This window comes from Fulmarus glacialis, unplaced genomic scaffold (assembly GCF_000690835.1).
Source record: "Fulmarus glacialis isolate BGI_N327 unplaced genomic scaffold, ASM69083v1 scaffold29948, whole genome shotgun sequence".
In the NCBI taxonomy this organism is placed as follows: Eukaryota; Metazoa; Chordata; class Aves; order Procellariiformes; family Procellariidae; genus Fulmarus; species Fulmarus glacialis.
Window position 1 is genome coordinate 13,262 of NW_009230749.1, and position 24,967 is coordinate 38,228.

The window sequence follows — 24,967 nt, forward strand, 5'->3', positions numbered from 1 at the left end:
TAAATCAATGATGTACTGTTGCAAAAAACCTCAGTCATCACTGCAGGATGTGTAAGGACGAGTATAGCTTGTAAAGCACAAGAAATAATCCTTATGCTATAGTCAGCATTTGCAAGGCCTCAGTTGTGCCCAGTTTAGGATTCTGCATTTGAGGAAGAATGTGGATCATCTTGAGGTGAACCAAATGAAATCACTGAAAATGATGAGAGGCCTAGGAAACTGGTCTCCGTTGAGGATTGGAGGAAATGGGGTTAATATGTCATGTGGTAAAGGAGGAAAAGACTTAAAGCATGATAATAGAGTTTAAAGGTGTAAAAGTCTGCTGTGTAATAGCCTGTTCTCAAAAGCAACAGAAGAAAAGAAGCAATGGTTTTCAACTGTGGGATGGGCATAAGGAGGGCGCTGATGGTAAAGATAAACATTGGAATAGTGGGATGAAACTGTGGGATCTTTAGGAACAGATCAAAGAAGCATCTGTCATGAGTGATAGAGGCACAATGGAGTCTGTCCTGAAGCATGTAAGTTGTATGACGGTCTTAAAGACACTTTGGATCCTAATTTACAACTTTATTATTTTTATTATTTAGCATAAATGGTATCAAGTTATTGATTTGGATTAACTAAATCTTTTGGTTCTAAATGGATGTAGTAAGCAATGAATGAAGTTTCTTATTGCTAGGAAATAGCCCTATTTCTACCCGAGATCTTGTGTCTGCCTTGGTGTTCTTTACCTAGGTTGACATATGGAAAGCAGAACATGCAGGATCTCAATCTCTTTTTGTGCCACTGTTGACTGATTGCATCTCTAGGGATTTACTTGCCCGTTTACCTCCATTTGAAGGCAAGTGGGTCTATATGACTTTGTATTTGAATGACTCCTCTGATCACCTTCTGTGTGTGAGTTAGAGATTGACCCTTCTGGTGTTTTGCTGTTGATGCTATCGATTCATTATTCCCCTGGCTGAGGGGCTGGCCAAGAAGACAGAAAACTACTGACCAGATCAGCAAGAGCAAATGCGGCTCAGTGTAAGCGATTAGATGACTAGAGCTTGTTACCCATTTAATGTCTGCCTGGTTCCCATGGCTGGCATTTCCGTCTTCAAATAAAGGTCTCTTGAGGAGCATGCAATTACAGGGGCAGAAGTAAATCCGCACCTTTCTATCATTTTTTCTGTACTGTTCGAAAAAGCAAAGCAAGCAATGCATTGATTTTATAGCATGGAAGTTATTTTATGCACTGGCAGTGACTGAAATACTCTTTTAAACTTAGATCCTACAGAATGTTCTTTACACAGTGAGTGTTTTTACTCGTGGTATATTAACAATTTTTATTTTGTTTTTCATCTGTTCTCTGTGATGCTTTTTCTCAAATACTTTTACTGGCTGTTCAGAATACTAACTGAGCCAGATAATTGTCACAAGTACAACAGCTACGCAATTGCTGTAGAAGGATTGTAGTAGTTTTGAAATGTCGCCAGCATGCTAAATCAGTGTTCCTTTTCACTGGCTGTTGGGAAAGTAAAAAAAAAAAAAAATCCAGTGACTGGAAGAGATGGATGCCTTTTTTTTTAATTATACCTTTGCTATAAAAATGTTTCAGTTTTAATTCAAATGTGTCTTTTATTTTATTCTACTTAGTAAACAGAAATACTTTATGTTCGATTTTAAATATTTTGTGGTTTTTTTAAAGACAACATGGCCATAATGCACTTATTTCATCAGCACAAGGTGAAATGCCCGGATGTAGTCGCTGCTTTTCTCTCATATCTAAAAATATTTCAGATGCATGGAGTATCTGATACAGGATAAAATTCTCTATTTCATACTAGAGTTTCCATTGAATTTTTTAACACACAACCCTAAGTTGTAGATTTCAACTATGAAAGCAATTAAATTTCTGTTATGTATTTTTTTTTTAATCTGAAATCTGTTTCATAGTATCTTTCTTGTGATAGCTGTAGCTTGGAGTCCACTGTGAAAGCAGTAATTTGTCTTTCTTTCAGGGAACTGGAAGACTTGAAATATCAATATTTCTGAGGAAATCTCTAATACCAAATGTATTGTGAGAAGTGGGGAAGGGAAGATGTCTGTTTCTTAATTGTTCCCTTTGCAGACTGGTTTAAAAAGATTATTATGAGCTGAGTGAGTTCTACACAATTAATTGAGACCTTATCAACGGAGAGCAGTTGACAGTGTTTATTATCAAATTGCTAAAAATATTTCCTGTCCTTTGTGTCCCTGAGATAAGAGATGATATTCTGATGCCTGTCTTTTCACAGGACCTGTTGTTCAGTGTGTGCGCTCTCAATATCATCTCCACCATTGTCTGTGCTTTGGCAACAGCAATGTGTTGCATGCAGATGGTTTCTTCTGATCTTCTGCAAATGGTGAGTATGTTTCAGTGACAACACAGGGTATTGTCCAACATGACATATTGTCCTATTCTTTGCTTATAAACTTAAGCCTATTTGTGTGTCTATATGTAGTGTTAGAATGTGTGTGTACACGGGTGTATTTTTTTATCTGCATGCATTTATATAAATATAGCACACAGGTGTATGCCATATGAATAGCTGCTGTGTTTAAAATGTTTACATGTTATATGAGAGGGTTATAATCAGGATTTTGCAATTGGGAGTATGTCATTTTTGTTAATGAGGTTATTAATGAGGTTCAGTTATATATGCATGTTAAATTTTCTGTCATGACATGTTTATTATCTGTAGTTTCCACACTACCCAGAGCAATTACTTAGCTTTGAGATACTTATCTTTCACTGCTTTTCTGGTATGAGAACTATGGAGTATGAGAACTATGAGTTCAAAACTGGAACTTTTCACAGCCCTTGCCAATAACAGTGTTTTCATAAGGAAAACATGTTCAGCTTCAGTGTAGCACTTGTGTTTAAAACAAGAGGGAAAAGGATCATTAGTCTTCTGCATAGCCAGCTGCGTTACAGGATACTGTCTTGTTTTGGTTGGATAAAGACAGCTTTCCTATCCCAAATGAGCACTGTGATTCTCAAGGCTGCAATGTAATGTTGAAACAAAAAAAGAAAAATTTAAAATCCTTTGTATTTTGCAGGCCAGGTATACTGTTTCTAACCCAGCTCTATTACTGGCTAATCTAGGAAATCATCCTCTGTTTTTAATAAGAGAGGGCAAGCGCACAAACCTAGTACCAGTCATTTGTAAATCTCTCGTATTTTGAAAGTTTGCATAGATAGAATACTGGCTCAGCACATTATCTGCAAACCATTTACACAACCGAGGAACGTTGTATAACCTGCCCTGCAGGCATGTGGTTGACTTTAAAGTAAATAAATAAATAAATAAATAAAAATACCCTAGCTGCCATGGATATTGGTTTAAGTGCATGAATTACAGAGATAAGGCTGTCCTTTCTAGACAAGTGTTCCAGTCGCTGGGTTACAAACTTAGTTAAAGAATATCTTCAATCTGTGACCTGGTGTTTACTTCACATAGTAGCAGATATAAGAAGTTAGGTGCATATGTCTATATAATGCCTACAAATGGTACATAAATGCATTTTTTAATGTAGCACTCCATGTATTCATATTGTGTGTGCTTGTAGAGGCTTATGAACAGCGCTTATTTAATAACTTTGTTTTGGATGTCAAACAGAATTGACAAAAATAATCATTTCAGCTGATGACACATTATATTTTAAATGTTAAAGGATTCTTATCGTATTGTAGGTATTCTTTCTTTTCATACACTCCCCCCCCATGATATTTGCTGCAAGAATGCCCATTGACTATAAAGATCTTTTTCCCCTTGCAGTGATGACAGGGGAGGTGAAGTGATCATCACACCTGGCAAGAGCTATCTGTCTAGTGTAACAACGGTAGCAGTGATCCAGAAGTGTAACCATATATATTCCAGGAATCTTAACCTATACTTAATTTTATGGTATTTAGCAGTGTAAGAGCAATAAAAATGTATAGACGCCAATGAACTAAGAACGATATTAAAGTGCTTCTGACGGGCATGTGCAAGAAGCAGTAATCTCAATAGGACGTCAAGTATCTTAAAAGCACATAATTTTTCTCTCTGCCACTTCATTCTTCACTTCCTCCCTAAAATTCTTTCTTTACCACCTGGCAATGCTGCCATTATGTTGATTTCTTTTTGCTTCCTACGCTTTGTGCTTCCAGCTTGCTGTCTCCCTGCTTAGTTGTCCGTGCTCCCACCCTTTCAGCTCCATTGACAAGAATTTTCTTCCCTCTCCACAGAAGAAGGGAATTATATCTTTCTTTCTGCTCGACCCCAGTCTTTTCTTGTTTGTCCTTAAGGTTTTCCCTTTCTTTTTTCAGGTTGCTGAGCCAGATTCCTACCAGGCCTAAGTGAGCGTAACTTCCCTGGGGCTACGCTGACTTAGACCAGCTGAACTCTGACCGAAGATTTCTTTTTCTTCCACTATTTTCAGTCTATTGTCCCATGACCTGCAGTTCCCGTTTGCTCTCCTGCACCCACAAATCTGATTTAATTCCTTTTTTCTTGCTTGTTAATGCTTGATTTGTGCTTTTTCCTTTTACTTTTCTCTAAGGTATGCATCTTCTCCTAGCAGGGTTGTACCATGCTGGAAGTTTAAGATAGCAGCAGCAAGGGATACCGCCCCTATTAGATGACAAGGTTTTAATTATTGTGCTGATTCTTTTACTCTGTTCTTACAGTATTCAAGAGCTACATGGGCTCTCCTGTAGGAAGAGGAGGTATAAAAATATAATTCCTAGCCAGCAAAAGCATTACGCAATGGGGAACATCCTCCTCGGACATCGTTAGATTATCATTAGGTCATCAGTTTTGTGATTCATGTGCTGTGTTAGTGTTCTTGTCTCAGAAATTAATCAGTTAGAATGGTGAATTTTTGCGAATTTCAAATGATTTCATGTTCTCTTCTGGCACGAAGCTGTTCTATGTGCTTCAGGTATTTATTGCCTAGCAACATAGAGCTGGTATATAATGCAGCCTCAAGAAAGTCTGCAACAATGTTTCATGAGTATCTGCTTTCTTGCTAACTTTAGCATATAGTGAGTATCTGATTCGTACAAGCGAACTGACAGTATTTTATTGGAAACTGCTCCCTTCTGATGTATTGATCTTTTAGTAAAAATGCCCTGAAAAATATAAACACAAGCTGTCCAGTAGTAAGTGCAGATTAAATTTTCCCATGAATTTGAAGGGGTTTTTTGGTTAAAAATAATCCCACAAAAGAAACATTTGGTTTCAAGCCTTAAGGAAAAAAATACTGCAAAATATTGCAAACTATTTTTATTCTGTTATACTTTAGTTTCCTTTAGTTTTTACTTTTGTACTATCGTATGGGACACACAAACACATTTTCCTAGGTTGTTCTGTCTTTGAGTTGACTGTTTCAGAAAGTACTCCAAATTTTTCGCCTCACTTTAACCTTCCTCACCCTGTTAAGTATACCCAGTTGCTCAGGTAAAAAAAAAAAAAAAAATCTACCAATTGTACTAACGCTGCAAGAGTAAGTGATACCACAGTTAAAGATTGAAACAGCATTTGTTATGTGTTTCCCTACTTTAGACAGCTTAAGGCTGCACTCTGTTACAGGGCTTCCCTGAATTGTTCTTTCTGTGTACACACCCCTCCAGCAGATAAATGTGAATCAAATCAGATTATATCAAAGTTCTGTAATGTGAAGAAACATCTCTTAATAACCAAGCTGTCACTTCCATGGTATTTCATTTGTTGTCTAAGGCAGTTTCAGTTTGGATCTTGTCTGATGAATGGCTACTGCAAAAATTCACACTGTTTTCTTCAAAAGGTAGCTGCCTGAATTAAACAAAGAAATTCAAGAAAATATGCCCACTGTGGCCAAGCTGAAGCACGAAGTACACCTGCTCCAGTCCTTCTTCCACTCCAGAGATACAATACTTACCTAGAAGTACTGGCACTGATACCATTCAGTGTATTCTGATTTTATCACCATCACTGTTAGTAACTGTTCTTCATGTTATGTGATATCTAAAACAATCTGTTATTTTGTAAAGGAAATAAGATAATGATGACACATGCAAGTGTAACATTTAATTACTGTTTTCACCAGCCATAATGATAATTCAGCGTGTCATTAACTTAGTAGGCTGTAGTTAATATTTCTACTCAAACACCTCAAAGCACCTCTGTATGAGGATAGTATCTTACTGGCATTGTTTAACCCCTTATCCCAGTGAAATAGTAATAAAAAAAACCCTTCAGGATGAAGCTTCAAATTAAGTGAGAATTGATCTTAAGTTATTACATGATTTTTATTATTTAACCTAATTATATGAAAAACCTATATATTACATTTTTTGGCACAAAGCTCACTTAAAGGTACTGTAAAGCCCAGTCCTTTTAAAAATATGCATTGCGAATGATGTACATCGATAGAAACATCCTAAATGTATATATGGTTGGATAAATATTCCCCTCACCCCCACAACAAATAAAAAGGTAAAAGAGAAACCTTTGGTGTAGCAAAGCTTTTGACATTTTTAGAGAATGTACTATTTTCCATTTTGCATTTTTTTGGTACGATAAGAATATTTAATATTTAACACTATTTAAAATATATTCAGTACTTCAAGAAAGATGTAGTGTCACAGTCCAGTCCCTCTGAGACTACAGAGCTAGTGGCTTCTGACGGTTATAGGAACAGAAACTGGAAACAACGGAGCAGAAAAATTTGAATCTATGTTTTCTGTATCAAAATATCTTGTGTGTTGCAATTTCCCTTTACAATCTGGGACAAATTAGAAGAGTCAGCCATGATCCTTCTGTTCTTGCAGACAATTAGTATCTACATTTCCCTCTAGGAGATATTGATTCCAGTGTTTCAGAAAAGGAAAAAAGCAACCTGTCCAGGAGGAGGACAGTTAATTGAAGACAGAATTATAGACCCAAGTATATTGCAAAGAGCTTTTACTATAGATAACATGCCAATATCCAATTATATGCAATTAGAAATTTTTATTTCCCATTCCCAAGAATTAGCAGGTTTTTATAAATGACATATAGAGACTGAAATGAGGATAACAAACCCTGGAGTCTCCAAAGGACTTATTTTGAAGTTACACAGTAAATTTATTAAATGTGATATGGAAGGCAGAGGTAATGACATGCAGATATGGGAAATACTCTAGATAAGAAGATTCCCTTAGAGCACTAGTCACGTACCGAGGTATGGCAATTACCGGTTTAGGCATGTCATAGTTGCTAAGCAGTGAATCCCAGCACTGTCATTTACGCGGAGTCAATAGTGCTGATCAGCTGCAGAATACGTAGAATAGAGGATGTCTTTGTTGATGTTTAGTGGGGATGTCCCATACCTGGAAATACTGATGAAGAGTTCTTAGTCTCACAGATCTCAGGTGGAAGGACTTACCATGTTGTATCACATCGGGTAACTGTTTCATTAGAGAATCATATTTACAGTCCTCACCTGCTGTTTCTTCAGTTCCTTAACTGAGACTCCTCCATCAGCTTTTACTTCAATATACTCAAAATATTCAGAACATAAATAATAAACTCCAATCATTCTGGTCACTTCAGTGACCAACTTTTAGACAACCTCTCAGTGAAGAGCTGGAAATTTGATCTGACAATAAAAAAAGAGAGTGAGTTTTACAATCTTATTCATATCTATCTAATGGTGTTTATTTCATCTTGAAGAGCTAAAAACTGAGAAGAGTTCTGTTATTCTACAAAGCACTGCCGCCTTCACTGGGAAGCGACAGCATATGTGTCTTGCCACAGGTTCTAGCCCTACGTCACTGGCTGTGTGGCATTCTCAGTGCTATGGCACACGGACCCCTGAGCATAACTGCATTTTCAGAAAACTTTTACCTCTTCTGTTCCTGCTGGAAGTGTGTGCTTCTAATGTTTTTCTAATTCTCTGCTTGCTAACAACTTGCTGCTGATGCCATGGCTAACTTCTGTATTGAATTCAGGTCCAAGAAGTGGGTACAAAACCACAATATGGTACAGCTTCCTTGTTTACCCTGCTGCAACCAGATAGCACATTTTATTCTTCCCTCATAACTGCAAACCAAGTAACAAATTAAGTACTCCTCAGCACAAAATAAAGATGAGGGCCGTTTATAGCAGGCTGTTTAACTTTGACAAAGTTAGGTGTGCTCACAAAATTCTGTGTGCAATATGTGCACTGTGTTGCACATCCATTTAGCACATGCACCGATCTGTGTATAATGTCTATTAGGTATCAGACACGTTCCACAGACTAAAGTAAGGCCATCTTTAGTCCAAGGATGAAAAAAAACCTGCATGTGTATAATAGTTCGAATGCCAATAAGGTTGGCTGCTTCCTAAAAGAAGAGCATGAATTCTAGATCCGTGTTTCATTGCCTGTCGGATTTCTGAGAGCTCCCAGCATCCGACAGCTCCAGGTGGTCAACAGAAATGGCGGAGTATTTGGGGTTTCCAGAGCCAGGGGATATCTATTTATGCCTAGTAAATACGTTCAAAATATCTAGTGATAGCTATAAAGTTATGCAAAGCTTTTAACAGTGTTGGCTGTTTACAGTGGTGCTATTTGCTGTTTATCCTTGTCTGCAACCATTTTCTATCCATTGCTTCCGCAGTGGCCAGTGGTTTAATCCCAAAAGCCTGGCTAGGAGACCTGCTTTGTGAGTTGTTCCATAGTGTGAGCTATAGTTTTTGAAATGACATTGAATGCAACTTGATGTTGTTTATACTTGTGACCAAACAGGCCACCCCCATTTTCGGTTTGGCAGTTCGTGTTGTTGCCTATCCTACTTGCCATCAACATTTTGAGACTGATTATTTAGTAACAACTGTCTTCTAATACCAGAAATGTGTGTTTCCTTGTGAAAGCATTTGTCAGCGTTCCTCCACCTAGTCCAGCTTTGCCAGCTGTTTGCATTTTCTTACCGTGTCTTTTTCTTACCTATGGACTTTGTATTAAGTCTTTGCTGAGCCCCTGCCAGCCTTCACCATTTGAGACTAACTCTTAAAGATTTTTAAAATACATTTTTTTACTGTAGGAAGAATAAACTTTTGCAGGCTAGTAGAGGTTAGTAGATAGGGTAGTATGGAATAAGATATGATTTAATTCCCACTTAATAGCTTTCCAATTGTTTTCTCAAGGATGTCTGTTCTTTGTGATAATCCCTTATATTTGCTATTGTTTCATTTCCTGCTGGTCTCCCTCTTACAGCCTTTTTCACTTTAATTTCTGTGCCTTCCAGCAGGATGATACCACACAGGTAAACTGTTGTTTATAAACACCCCCTCCCCAAATATGTGCATCTTTCATGTCCGTTTTGCCACTCATTTTCAGTGTTGGTCGCACAGAGTTCGTTGCCATGATTTGTATTCACAGTGAAGGTTCTTGAAAGGGATGCAAATGGTTCTACTGTTAAACTGAACTGCATCTCAACATCAGGTCTTTTCCTTCTTGAACAACAGCCCCTTCTACCCTGTGTAAAACCTTTCCCTTCTGTCACATCCCACAAAATGTATGCTGATAGTTCACTCACTGTAAAAGTGCTATGTGTTTAATTGCCTTGTTCTGAGGAGTGTTAAGAGCATCACTCCCTATGTATGGATGAATGAAACAAGCTCCAGGGAACTCGAGAACTGAGGGATGGAGCTACTACATGGTCTCTGGTGCAAACCAAAGCTTGGGTTCCATGGCAGTATATGGAAATAGTCTGGGAGAAGGTAAAGAAAGTTGTAAAAGAAAATCATTTAGTTTCCAGACTGTAAAAATGATCCAAATTATTAACTCTACTAGGAAAATGAGCGTAGTCCTTAGTTTGGTAGAATCAAGTAGGGTACAAAATGTGGCCCAGAGTATACAGATACTTGTCTTTGTTATGATAAATTTTTATACAACTTTTAGGTCACTAAGTTGAAGTTTGTCTGTCTTGCTTCCTATTTTGTAAAAGATTTTTCAGTGTATTTGGGATGGTAGCAGACTGATGAGTGCTGATGATTGTATCACTTAGGGCAGAAGTTTGTTGTCTAATAGTTAATACTAATGTAATGTTACCGTTTGGGAAATGGCTGTTGAAAGATCAGGTGAATTTAGACCGAATGACTGCAAGAATGTAGTTTTATTCTGTAAGACAAACCTGTAGAAATGTCTGATAGTACTCAGGATAACAGCATCACATCTCACATGAAAGAGAGTGCTTAACAGCATCGGACATTTTATGTAACAAAGAGTAAATCAAGGAGATGGCATGTCTTTTATTCCTGTACCATCTGTAGACTACAGTGGCTGAAAGTCATTGATTGGGTGTAAGATACAATGATGTAACATATTCTGCAGAGGAGGTTCTTTATTTAATAGTTACTTGTGAAAATATCTCTAGAGAGCTGTTTAGTAAGCAACTAACAGTTCATTTTCACAAACAATTGAAATTGGTCCTCCTGACCCTCTGTTGTGGTGCATTATTACAGCTTTGACCTTTGAAACAACATACATAGTGTGTTTAGTAGAACTAAGATGTAACTCAACCTTTTAAATACCAAAGACCGGTATCATTTCTATGGTAATGTAAATTCAGCATTAACTGCACCAAGTTAAATTTGAAAAAGTGAAAAATATAAAACTGTGACATTAAAAATTAAGGTAATTTATTTTCTATTTGCTGGATCTCCTAAGCATAAGCATTTTCCCTTTTATTTCACTGCTTCTTAAGTCTTTATCATGGATTTAAACAAATAATAATGTAATGAGACAACAGTACAAAGGCATATATTCTCTTGTTCCAGTACAAAAAAGAAATGTGCCTTCAGCAAATTTTCTTAGCTCGCTTGTTTTAAAAGGCAAGAGCTAAAGACCAAGTCATCTACTGATCCAAGAAAAGTGGTATGACAGCAGAAGCTTGCTTGGAGAAGAAAATTCTTCTGTGGTTTTGGATTGTCTTTTGATCCCTTTTTATCCATGGGGACCATATAAAGCCAGGTCAAGGTGGCTGGGTTCCATGGGATCTGCAGAGTGGTCCATATTTGATCTTGAAGTAGTTCAAGCCTTTGCTAGAGGACTTGTTAAGCTACAGTGTTTCTGATATCGAAGGCCTCAGAATGGCTTCTTGATATCACTGCTATGCTAGAAGTTGATTAGGTTCCTGTCACAAATGTTGACAGTAGTTCTCAGTATTATTACTTGTTATTATTCAGTGTGGTTATTTTCTTTTTGGTTTTGAGATGTTTATATGGAATAAATGTTTTTCTTACTTTCATACTAGTATTTAAAACCTTTATACCACATTTATGTGTGCAGTGTCTGTATTGCCAAACCACAAATGGCTATTAAGAATATTTTATTTTACAGGAATAATAAAGAATAGTTACGGCCTTTTTTTCGGAAGTGAAAAATAGGTGGGATATTTGTAGTTGTCTTATTCAAAATTTAATGACTATGTGGTAGCTTGTTTCTACTTTGTTTTATTTGGGGTTTTTTTTGGGGGTGGCGTTTTTTTTCCCATAAGCACAAGGCATTTCAGATTGGAAACAAAAACATGCAAATAGGTATTTTAGTAGTACCTATTGTTCATCAATTATTAAAATACAGCTGATTATGTAGTGCTATAATAAAATGGTATTACAAGGTGGAAGTATTTCTTGAAGAGCTATTTAATTTTAAATGTCTGCATCCGAAGAGTGACTGGCTTTGAGGACTCTCTCTGGCAGTTTGATTCGCACTCCTCACTGATCTCAAGTATTCGTATGCTTCCAGAAGTGTCCCTTCCATTTCAGTATGGATATTAATGAAATTGGGTATTGGTCAGGGTTGCTACTACTGACCTTTTGTTAAAATTTTTATTATTGGTGATGATGTTTCTACCGTCTGAAGAAACTTGACCTGTTCATTTTCAGTTTCTGCCACAGAGGCCACATTCTACCAATCCTGACTGCATGACTCCACATGGAACTATCCTGCATCAAACCTTGGATTTTGATGAGTTCATACCGCCAATACCACCTCCACCCTACTACCCACCAGAATATACCTGCACACCAGTGATAGAGGCGCAGAGGTGATTCTTCTTCCCTGTAGTTACAGTCATCGCATAGTTCTGAGCTACAGACTATGAAACTCTTTCAAAGAGTATGAAGCCAAGTAATGTCCTTCACTTACATTAGCTGTTTCTTTTTCCAGAGAGATCACGTACGTTTTTTGCAAACTTGTTAGGATGCACTTGGAAATACTTGTGTTAAAGCACTGCTGTAATAGAGAAGTGATTGAACTTAGCTAAGACAAGCATAACAATATCTGAACTTAAAGCAGAGATCAGCATGTTAACATTTTACACTTGAAGTTGAACATAAGATTTAATTTTCTAAGGAAGTCATTGCAGTTAGTGTGTATTATTGTGGAGTACTGAAGGACATTAGACTGCAAAACAAGCTGGTAGAAATGGGTGGCATCCAAAATGAAATACAATTTTTAAAGCTACCCTGTGAATGAGGGCTTCCTTTTGGTTGTCTCATAAATTTCTTCAATATAATTCTTTGTAGTATATTGGCTTTGAATTCAGAAAATGCTCCACATCACTGTGGTATAGGTAATATTTTACCAAATAAATCCAACACAATTTCTAAATAATTAAGTTTGCTTGTTTGTGTTTTCAAACAGAGGTCTCCATTTGGACTTTCCTCATTCCCCATTCAGTGCTTTATATGAAGTAACCATTAACAGCCCGGGAATGCTGTACCCAACTGAGCTGCCCCCTCCTTATGAGGCAGTGATTGGAGAGACGCCTGCCAGTCGGGTAAGGAAAGCCAAAGGCAATTCTTTACATAGTCTTCAAATTTTCATGATGCAAAACAATTTTAGATAAATTTAATTATCTAAAACAATTTAGGAGTTAATTGTACTTTGGGGGAACAACCATTAGAAAATATTTTTATTCTTTAAATGCATTTTTCAGACCATTCTTTTTAAAAGGGTTTAACTAACAAATTTTACTTAATGTGTATTCTCCTTATGTTCTTGTGCGTGGTTGGGCAAATGCTTATGCAAGTAGTAATATTTCAGCTGTTATCATCCGTTAAAAAAGTAGTATGATACTGGACTGTCCGTAACAAAAACCTAGAAGAATGGATTGGAATCACCGAAGCACAGTGTTTTTCCTTATTTGAAAAGGATAATGGTGTTTTAAAATGAGATTACATTTCTTAATTTCTATAGGTAATAAGGAATTAGGAAGCAGGTTTATTTTCTTAAAAACCATTACAACTGTAAAATATTTTTTATTCCAACTACTGATGATAGTGGATTTGCCTCACTTTAATATACTGCTTTTAGTTGGAGCTCAGTACAACAGTGTAGGTTTAATAAGGAAAAAGATAACTGTGTGTCTTGTGACACGTGATGATAATAGCTTCTGTATGTTTGTGTACGTGTGTATATAGCATAGAGCTCATGGGACATTCGGTTTTGCTCTGCATTGATCTGAGCCAAGATAATTATGAATTCCCATTTTAAACTCTGTGTGTAGGTAGAACATGTACTTGAAAATTCCTAACAAAAATCTCTGTAAATAACCTCAGATTAACAAAGTTAAAAATACACATTTGCAGTCCTCCACTTATGTCAGATTTCAGATCATGTTCTTGACAAGTACTGGGAGCATCTGGTAATAGTATAGGTTCTTATAATGGTATGTGCTAGTCTCGACAGGATGCCTTGAACTCAGTGCCAAATTTATGCTTTACTAGTTGTAAGATACAGCCTCCATAAGGAGGCTCCTATCAGGCACCAACGTGCTAGAAACTGATTCCTGCCTCAGTGGTACATTAGCTGATAAGAAACCATATGGAGCAAAGATTTGAATGATAAAAGGATAGGGACGTGTTCTTCCTATGACATAGCAATGAGTAGTTCTCTATCTATTGCTTATACTTTTGGCTGTTACAGCTTTTAATAGCTTTTGCTGTTATATGGCAGAAACAGTTACTCCTGAGACTGCGCAACACCTTTATTCTGAACTTGGAGAAAGGATCCAGTATACTTCAGACAAATATTTACGTTACACTTTTTGCCTTTTTTTTTTTACTATATAGTGTCAGCTCAACTGAAACTAGAATTATAATATATCTGCATGTACAGCCAAAGCTAATTTGAGCAAAGTTTTGCTTGAAGCGATTTGTGATAATTGAATCAGCTGTCACAAATGGGAAAATACTTAAAATTGCTTTTAGAAACTGTAATTTCTTGCAGGCTTCAGTAAAAACTCAAGGAGTCAAACATTCTAGATATTGGTTATCAGTTCTTAATAGCACATAGTGGAAATATGTGCGTTCAGGTTGCCAAATTGCACCCACGTTACAGAGGGGAGTACTTTGCATTTCCCCAAAACATAACATTGAAAAGTTTGCTAATGATTGTTTTTCATATTGGGGAAACCACAACCAGAGCCATAAAACTAAAGAAATTATATAAATTTTTACTATTATACATAAGAAGATTGTTAAGACAGTAATAAGACAAGGTTCTGAGGAAAAAAAGACATTGAGATGCACAGTCCCCGACAAAAATGCAATTAAAGAACTCCAAGAAGCTGCCTAACTTTGCAGCTTCTATGACTGACAAAGCAGCTTCCGACAACTCTTCTAATCCTTGCCTTGTATCATACCCTCTACCACCTGCCACAATAAACAGGCCAAACATTGCACTACCTTTGATTTATTTGGCTATAATAAAATGAATCGGTATAAACTGCTTGTGACTGAAGTTCTTTTCTGAACAGCAAAATTGGAGTTTCCAAGGCTGTCTCCTTTCTAAAATATTTTTTATCCAAGTTCCATCTTTTTTCCTTTACAGTAACTCAGAGGAACCTGCAAGCCCTGAAGGAATTGATATTTTTCAGTGATTAAAAAAAAAATTGGCAAAAGCGATATAAATTATGCATGGTGTGGGGGAAAAGAGAAGGATCATGTTGTGATAAGAATTCGTAGGTACTACCACGTAAGGTTTAGAAAAGTGTCTATACTTAAGCACAAAATCACTTTGAGCACTCTTGTAATTGGGATTACACTTCGCATGAGCATTGACATCCAGCATCACAATAGCACCAGCATATAACAAAAGTATAATTTAACAAGACATAATTTAAAGCAGCAAAATCATGCTCTTGCAAGAAGAGCATGAGCTTTAATAAGTAGGTGTATTGACTGTTATTTTTTGGCAGCTGGGGTCAGTGTCAGTGCCTTGCCTATTCATCTCTGGCCACCTGGCTTCCAGAAGTGTTTGTTCTAATCAGAAGCAAACACGAGTGGTGATTTTTAATTTCTAAATGTGGTAATTATATAGTTTCTTACAGGAGTGAGTTTATATATGCCTGGTAGTTGCTGGTTCAGAGAGCTTGTAGGAGCAAAATAACAACAGGTGCTGATATCAGAAGTGAAGTACATTGGCAATGCTAGCTAAAGCCTACACAGTGACTTTGTAGCCACTTTTCTTGACAACAAAAGCCCTAACGTTTTTTTTTTTTGCAGTCAGTGTCCCAGTCGATATGTAAATGGAGGAATGGAGCCAAAGTCTAAGACAGTTTTAGGTCTACAAGAGGAACAAAATGGAGTCCTAAATTCTTACATGATGCAAATGCTCCCATATAATATGCACCAAGCTAAGTATAGTACGAACTGAAATAACTCGATTTATAAATCCCTCAAAGGCAGACTTTGCAATGGAAATCATGGCAGAGCTTTAACTACAGAAGTGCTTCTGGAAACCATTATGTAATAATGTCATAATTGTAAAACCTCTTACTGAGCATCAAGCAATAGGTTTTGTTTGTTTGTTTTTAAATGGATTTAGGTCCTTAGAATTTTATTAAATTGTATCACATTAGACTCAATATGTGTCGCGAATGAGTGGTTTTGAGGCTGCTTACAGAATCACTGGCAAAGGTATCAGCAAAAAGTGATTTTAATAGACATTTATAAAACGCATTTCATGGACAACAAATGTCAGTGCTAATTTAAGTAGTTGCATCTAAGTAAAAATTGCTGTTGTCATCTGTACCGGTTAGGAATTCCCATTTTATGACTATGAAAAAAAGTGTTTTTCACAATGTTTTCCATGCAAAGTATTGACTAGGATATAGAAAATTTATTGACTAGGATACAGAAAGAACAAACAGATCAGGGTTCTGGGTGAATTATACCAGTGACTGTTCTATAAGGTTTACTAACCTATAGGCTGTGCAGGCTTGTTAAAAGCATGGTTTTTCTTTCCTTTTCCTGTTGATAGCTTAGTGACAGTCTTTACCAGCTTTATGTCTGAGGATGTGCAAGTCAATAAGGTTTTGTTACCCTAGGCTGTGCAGGAACCTGTATGAAACCACGTGCCATCCCTATGTCAATCAAGACTCTGACCTGCCTAAAAATTGTCAGTGTTACCTTCTACAATTAAAACCATGGTTCTCCTTCCCCCAGGCAAGAAGGTTAATCAATTCCAAATGCATATGAAATACATTCAGTAATTATTCTTGTGAATGGAGAAAGAACAAGAGAAGGAAAAGGAAAAATAAACACATTGATCAGATAAGTTTAAGTGGCTTATGTTTTGCAAATTATGGCTAAATACTGAAAAAAGTAAGAGAAGAAACCAAATTCAAATTATATCCCTGAATTCTTCTGCATGCCTGAAGTCTTGAAATCTCTCGTTTTCCCACTATTAAGGATGCTAGTTATCAATGAGGGCCTTAAGAGATAAACTTTAAAGATGATGAGTGCTTTTCTGTATGTGGCAGATTTTATATAGAGGGGAATATTCAGAGTCTTCCATCTGGTCTCAAGAAGCAATTTGTGTGTGTGTAAATTTGTCCCATCTATTTGTCATATTGTTGCGGTTTGGCTGTGGGCTTTGTTGTTTTTTTGTGGTTTTGTTTTTTTTTTTTTCCCTAAGTTCCAGCAGTTGTAATTAGAGAAAACTGTAATATTATATAGTCTGCGGTGTACAAGCAAGCATCCAGAAGTTAAGCTGTGAGGCCGTGTTCTTTGATTCACATAGTAATGAGTCACCTCCAAGAATGTTGTTTATGCAGCCCCATGTCTTTAGGTATGTTGCTGCAAGGTTTTCAGCCTCTGTAGGAGCCTCTGAGATTGAGGCAGAGCCTGAGAAGGGATGTGATGTGCGGTGGATGAGCTTTTGTGTCCCTCTAAATTCGAAAGGATGTGAAAGGCTGATACAAATCTCACTGCATGGAGGAGAGTGCTGAGAACGGTTCCCCTCTGTAGTTTCCCTGCGTAAAACATGAGTCCTTACCCTAGGTGAGCTGAAGGACTCTCAATATTAACGCCTAACTGCAAGGTAAAATAGTTTGTCTCCCACCCATGTTGGAATACACCTTGGGTCCCTGGTGTGTTCTGTGCAAGCTCTGTTTCAACAAGATGTCAAAGCAGAGTACTGATAGCTGCTCTGTGGCTTGTGTCAAATGAGCTTAGTTGTCTTATTCCCAGGTCAAAAAATTCTGTCAACGCTATAGTTGTTCCCTTTGGCAAACTAAGCAGAGACTAAAAAAAAAAGGACATGAAGATTGAACTGTTGTAATCTAGAAATGTTTGTGTAATAGGAAACTAAGGTATGTAAATATAAAGTATGTATTTCTTCTGCCTGTAAAATAGTGTATTTTTTTTGAGAGAGGCAATATTTTGATTTCAAGAATTGCTAAGCCAGCTTTTTTCACAAGCCTTAAGTTTTCTTTATATGGTGTATAATAATGTTACTATTTTAAATGTACTAGATCAAAGCTACCAAAGAACCAAAGATGGTTCTTTTTCATTGGTACAGGTTTGCCAAAACCTCAGCCTTGCATGTAATTCATTGTATAGGTATTAGGCCATTTTATAGGTACCAGACAATGACTAGACACTGTCACTACAGCTGCCAGGTGACTGGGAGAATGTAGAAGGTCAGTAAATGTTTCAGCACAAATATTCGGCAGATATTTTCCTGTCAATGATTAAGAATTTGTGAAACCACCTAGATTTAAAAAGAACCCCTGGATTTTTAAAAAGAAACAAACACCCTTAAAACATTATATTATTTCTTCCAAAATATAGTTAGTCTGACTGAATTTTCTCCAGCAACAAAGGGCATTTGAGAACACTTCTTTTCCAGTAAGTTCCCAGCAGTTCCACAGCTCATTCCCAGCAGTTCCACAGCTCATTCCCAGGAATGGTCTGCAACTTAGAGTGACACCACTAATTTTTTTTTTTTTTTTAACACAGATGCGATTTTCTGCTTCAATAAAGAAAGATCCTTTAAGAAATTTCCAAGCAAATTGTTTAAAAATATGAGTGATTTCACCTTTGCTTCCCAGTCCTCTATCCATCTATTGCTGAGTTAAAGTATTTCTGGTACTGTTCTTTGTTTAGAGTTGTATTCACTAACCCTTAGACTTAGAATCACTTTTAAAAACTAAATTTTTATCAGAATAAGTTTCCTGATCACTCGATCATAATAAGCTATGGATAGATAGATATTAAAAAAAAACATTTAGTGAGCACAGTAAGTTATGCACCTATATGTGTGCTTTAATCTACACTGGCACGTGCACTGGAAGCTCTTTCCTTAATAGCTTCGAAGTAATAATGTCACATTCAATTTTTTAGAAGGCCAGATACAAATTAAGCTCTTGACAAAAAGGTTTTCACAGAGGTGACTGATGGTTATTTCTAGACTCTGTCACCAACTGTAATAAGCTTTTACTACAGACAGAACCAGATATGATGCTTTCTGCTAAAGATGGTATCAATCTCATTCCCTTCGACTTTTCTTTTTATATTTTTCTCATTTATTGTTACCAGCTACTTATTGGAACCATTTTTCTAATAATCACGATCCCAAAGAACTGCTAAAAATCTAATGAGATTGGCAACAAGGTCCAATCCAAAGTCTGTTAAAATCAGTAGAAAGAAGATTTCCTAAATTTCAGGTGTTTATGGATCAAGTCTTTCCAGCAGGACTGCTTCTGTGTTTTGTTCACATGATTCTCAAAAGTGAAGGGAAGTTACCCACTTAGATCCATCCTTTCAGAAAAAAGCTGAGTCCTAGTAGTACCTCCCTTCAGCAATCTCTGAAAGGCTGGAGAGCACCCTGCGTCCGCCATGTTGGGTGGCAATGATGTTATAGGGCTTAAAAATACATCAGGTGTTAACATCTCAGCAAATAACCAAAGGAAAATACTGCTCTTGCACTTGTTTTTATGGTTTCTGTTGTTCTCTATCCTATTTTAGGGTGATATAATGTGGTGGGAAAAAAGTATAATATGGAAAAATGCAGACTGTAGAAAAAGAGATTGCTTGTAATAAAACCATTAGTTTTAAGCATTGCAGACAGTAAGTTTTGTAATGTGGGCCTGCAGTCCCAGCTGCCTGTGAATTCAAGATGAATTTAGCTTGTAGATTCTGGAAAAATGAGAAATTGCTTTAAGCACGTTCATTTGCCCTGCATTTGTTCCTGACCCAAAGACATTGTAAAATACTATATCTTTAAATAGATTTCAATCTGAATAGCAGCTTATATGATAGTTATTTCACATTGGTAGGTGTGTTCGTAAGATCATCAGCGCTATATTTTGTTTTGGTAAATTGCAGATTAATGTGCCGTTTCATTAAACAACTTTCATTTAGGTCACTGGTACTGATCAGCAAGTACCCGAATCAAGCGTGGGTGAGAGGAACATGACCCTGGACTTCAGCACACAAGGTAATCGTGGCATTGTGTTTGTCTACTTGAGAAAGATGTAGTAGGATTTTTGAGTGGACTTTTCCTTCTCTTCTGCCCTTCCCGATGGAGAAGGAAGGATTTGCTTTCAGATTGTTCATGGCAAGAAGAACCTTTTCACAGTCATAAACTGATGTGGCTGGAAATGCAGAGGAGAGTTTGCTCAGCAAAGCATGCTCTATAAAGCCCTTTGAGGCAGATACGGCAATTTCATTTCTCTTTGAAGAGTCATGCACGTAACTGGCAGTTTGTTTCTCATTGTCAGCAACTGTGGGTGCCTTCCTGATAGTCCACATGCCTTCTCCAGACAGTAGTTTCCTGCAGGCTTCCAGAAGCCTGAATAGGAAGCTTGCTGCCTGAAGCGTAGATGTTGTGAATGCCAGTAGAGGAGTAGCAGCACAGAGCCTGTTTGTTTAAAGTTTAAGTTACTAGAATAGGTCTCCTTACCATGTCTGCTGATTTGGAAGGCTTTTTAAACATTACAGCCTCAGTGGATCATGAGATGTTGAGCAGTTTGTATGAAATAATTATTTTAGTAAAACTTCCATTAAATACTTTATCCACATCATATTCGTATCATATTAATGAATAGACTAGCAGGTGTTCTCAGTTAGTACACTTACGGGCAGAGAGGTGGTGGCAGAAACAGTCCTCTCTCACCTAGCATCCAGAACGGGACCGACAGCCTAACAGATAAGTGAGGAGCATCTGTTCCTACACAGAGTATCTGTTCTGTGAAGAAGGATTTCAGTTTCCAGAGCCACCAGTGGTCACCTTTAACTACCGCTAAATTTTTTTTTTAAAACTCTTGTGTTTGATAACTGCAATGGAGCATGACAACTGAAGATGACTAGTTTTTAAGTGCTGCTGTTAACAAGGGCTGTGCCTACAGAGCTAGTTCCCAAAGTTCATAAGTACATTTGGACTTCACATCCACATACGACAGTCTAAATTTTAAGGCCAGTTGCTAGTGTTTCGACTATTGGGAAGCAGTGGACCAGCTCTCTAGCCAGGTTTTGACGTTACATATTGTGCTGTGCGCACATGAAAGGGAACTAGGAAGGTCCTCGGGTGTATTTTCTTCATGTAAAATCAGTCAGGTGTCACCATTCCATGTCTTTTGAACATGATGATTGCTTCTCATTTGCTTCAGGCTCCTCCTCCTGCTGTCTGTATTACCAGAAAAGCCATGCCAGTGGAAGAGTAGAATAGTAAGAAGCTGTAAATACAGCTTAAGGCCCTTGAGTCCAGGTAGCAAGTGGTACAAACGACCACACTCTAGTTATCGATTAAATCGAATCAAACCAGAGAGAGTTTGGACAGTGAAGATCTGTGCTCTGAAGACAGGCACAAACTGGATGCTTTCATTTATCCATACAAACTTTATAGATATTTCAAAGCCTGAGTTAAGGGAATATGTTGCAAAGAATCGTCTAAATAGGTAAAAAATGTTTGAGGACTCATCACAAATATAAATGGTCCAATAAACCAATGCAGCTTTGCACCTAACACATAATAAGCAGTGCATATTATGCATTTTTAGCATAATGTAGATGTATAGATGTATTTCCATTATTGATTATTACGTCCTTTTTGGGAATCTTATGATTGCCTTTTAAGTGTTACAAATTTATTTCCTGGAAGCCCCAAAAGAAAATAGTTGTTGTGATTCATTTTATGTAAGAAGAAAATGTCCTTTGTAAAATCCAACCTCATGAATATTTGATTTTCATTTTGATAGTTAATTTCCGTGTACTGTAGAAAGCTTTCTGCTTCCTAGACCCCAAAACATGGGAGCACTTAACAAACGTTCTCTAATTCACTAAAAGATCCCATTTTTCTATTCCTGAACAAAGCAGTTAAAATACACTTACCAATATGGTTAGCAACAGCTGTTATGCAAAAAAGGGCATCAGAGGCTGCTGAGATGAATAGAATTATATGATTGTATTTTGTAAATATTTTGATTTTAGATGTAGGACTTTAAGGAATTCCAGTCTGATATGGGAAAAGTGTTGTCTGTTTGTTATTGGAGCCTGGAGACTGGATTATGTAGTTTTATTTTCTTTATTTTTGTCATGACTTTGGGAATAAAGCAGAGGCAAATATTTATTTTCATACAAGTGGCCATTTTCATCCACAACATACATTTGTAGACATGACAGAGGAAGTGATAACAATCTCAATTTTTAATACAAAGGCCTTCAAAGATGATGTAACCTTGCACAGAATGTTTAGCTTCTATCTGAAGTGTGTGTGTGACATATTTTGTGTGCCAGAGATGTTATACGATGGTGAATTCTCATTTGTAAAGAACTTCGATACATGCTTCAGGAAAACGATGATTGATTAGAAAGTGTTAGGTGCAAAGCTAATATTGACAGTAGTGATAGGTTTAAAAGTGATCAGAGCCATGTTTTTTCAGCATTTGTGTAAAGTTTTACTTTTTTGACCACAGGCAATCTCTCACTGTTTACCAGAGGAACCAGTGAAAGAGCTGTTCCTGTCCAAATGTAGTTACAGATAATACTTTGGTGTCAGTGCTCAAGTACGCTTATTAATTGAAGAAAATACTTGAGGACAGCACAAATTATCTTTGCTGAAGGACGCTAGAAACAAGTAAATTACTTCAGTCTTTTTTGCTTTGGCATTCTGTCATCTGAAAGCTTTTGAGTAATTATTGATGTACTTGCCAGTTACTAAATTTAAATCAGTGTATTGAAAACAGATCTGGGGGGGAATGGGAGAGGGGCAAGAAGTCTTTATTTCTCTCTGAATCTCTTGTTTTGCAGTTTGTGTTGAGAGCACCTCTTTGGTCTCTGAGGCTGTTGATACCCCAGACCTTAGCTGCTCCTCTGAAGATCTTTGTTCGCTGGAAGTTCAAGGATCTCTCCATTCTGCAGATCTTTCTCCCTACTGTACAACCCCCAAAGGGGCTACGGACCAGAGCTGCAGCACTCTGGATTACAGCACCCGCTGCAGGTTCCACAGAACTCGCTCAGAGGGTTTTCCTGATGAGGGTGACAGTTCCCACAGCCGAGCCTCTACAGGCAGGTCTCAAGGACAAGAAAAGAACTGTGCCCACGGCAGGTCCTTGGACTGTTCCTCAGAGAATTTCAGCCCCTCAGAAAGAGAACTGCAGAGTTCTGCTCAAGAGAGCAATGCCACGCCGCCTTTAAAGCAAAAGAAAATCTGCTGTGCGGTCTTTAGCCAGCCTCCTGTCCCTTCCCAGACTTCTCCCTGTTTTGGGCCCGCAAATACTTCATCATATGCAAGCGGCCACGAGAGCGCTGTCCAGCAGTATCAAATTACAAAATACCGAATTTCAAATATAGTCCGATCAACTAGTGACCCTGTATCATGTTCGTCTTATACAGAAGGTAAGTGTAGTACCACAAGGCTGATGGAGCATGGAACAAATGAGCAGTATGTGATTTATGCAGCAATTGGTGCTGCTGGAAATTATATGAAACGTTCCAACGAGGGTTGACCTATGTGTGAAGGCTTTAGTTCCATGCATTTTCTAGATTTGAAAATTTTTAAGAAGAATGGAAATGGGAAAAGTGACAGCGTGAAATTAATTTTGGCTTTTCTAAATTGCACCAGCCTTTCTGCAGTGCTCAGAAAACCATCTCTTGAGTAGATGCTTCCACCTCTCTATTATTCTATTGAGAAGCTAAACTTAAGAAGTTGAATGGTAGCTGGGGTCTATTTAGGAAATGATTAACTGAGCTGTCATGCTTGTAATACAGCAGGTTGTGTTTCCTGAAGGTGACACTGATGTTGACCGTATTGGTGCATGTCAGAGGCAGTCAGTGTGACTGTGTGGTTGCAAGTTGGACTGTACGGTGAAAAATTTTAAAGGACAAAGAAATGAAAGCTGAGGCACATGACAAGATGACAAATGAAAAGGAAAACTTTTGACTGTCGTGGATAAGCATCTTCTGATATGAATCTCCTTTTAGACAAGTAGGGAAGAAGAGAGGAGACATTGTAAGCTGAACAGCGTATCTTCATAAAAATACGCTTGTTAGTGGAAAAGAAATGTTTGATTTAGTAGAGAATGGCTTGATCAAATAAAACTGTCTAAACCATTTGAAAAGTGCAGGTTTTACAAAACGATGTAAGCTGTTTAGAGAGATTCAAAGGGGTAACCTGGAGAAGTGGTTTGAAAGTAAAGGTTAAAAGCTTTGTAAGATGTCATTGTAAAATGTAAGATGTGAGATTGTGCAGTTACAGATGCGTTCACTGGGCTTTCTAAGGGATCTAGAGGAAGAATCATGTGACTAGCTCAAAACAAAAGTAGACAAAATGCTGAAATAACTGGTTTAATTTAGGAAAATGATGCGTTGGTTCTATTACACTTTTTGCATCATTATTCTGTTTCTGTGAATATCAGAGACCTCATACTTAGCTCAATAATTGAATGTCTTTTACCTTTAGAAAGCTAGCCTCAGCATCCTATCCAGAAAAAGCGAATCTTTAATCTAGAAGTCTGCATTTATTTTATGAAATTTACTCTGCTAGGATATATGTGCTATGAAGCTGCTGTGCAGACAGTAAGGAGGACTTTCTGAATCCTTTCTACTGTGCCAAAGACGAAGAACAGCCCTTTCTCTCCTGGGTCACGCTCTGCAAGTTTTCCATATTGTGCTCCATATGCTCTTTGAGTAGTGTTTTGAGAGAGATTACTGTAGGCAGCCATATCTACATGTTCTAGCTGACTGCTGGGACACCTGGTAGAACAGATGCTCTGCCTTCATTTTTAACATGTCCTAAATACATCCATCATCTTTTTGGGAGAAGTGGCATTATGGGAATTATTTTGACTAATTTCTAAGTTCTTAGCCATACGTGAGTTGAGGGACACCGGTTGAACATTACTGAGAGGTAACTGGGCTTAGCAGAGATTGTAATAAAGGAGATGGTTCTAGAGATACTGATATACACACAGCAGAGGGGGGAGCAAGAGTAGTAGTAACTCAGAACGTGTTCGTGCTGACCTAGTTTGCTGTTCTTTTGCTGCCTACAGAAGACTCTAAAATGAAATCTTTAAGAGAAGCACTTGAGTCTAGATGTGCCTATTTCTTTCATTTATATGTTTGGCAAACTACAGTTTGCAAAATTTTACTCTGCGAAGGTTTTCACAACTTCACATCACTTCCCCTTCCTCTACTTTTTGTTGAACTTTATTTGGAAATCATAC

The 24,967-nt window shown here is 37.4% G+C and overlaps 1 protein-coding gene across 1 annotated transcript in view; it reads left to right on the forward strand.

Moving 5' to 3' along the window:
- The first annotated feature begins 497 nt into the window (after nucleotides 1-497).
- Nucleotides 498-24,967, forward strand: part of LOC104081548 (protein FAM189A1-like) — a 30,541-nt gene continuing 6,071 nt past the window's right edge. The window contains exons 1-7 of the mRNA XM_009584342.1: nucleotides 498-518; nucleotides 736-897; nucleotides 2,280-2,387; nucleotides 11,901-12,061; nucleotides 12,661-12,796; nucleotides 19,668-19,743; nucleotides 22,554-23,141. Of these exons, the coding sequence (XP_009582637.1) occupies nucleotides 498-518; nucleotides 736-897; nucleotides 2,280-2,387; nucleotides 11,901-12,061; nucleotides 12,661-12,796; nucleotides 19,668-19,743; nucleotides 22,554-23,141 (1,252 nt within the window). The remainder of the gene's footprint in view (nucleotides 519-735; nucleotides 898-2,279; nucleotides 2,388-11,900; nucleotides 12,062-12,660; nucleotides 12,797-19,667; nucleotides 19,744-22,553; nucleotides 23,142-24,967) is intronic.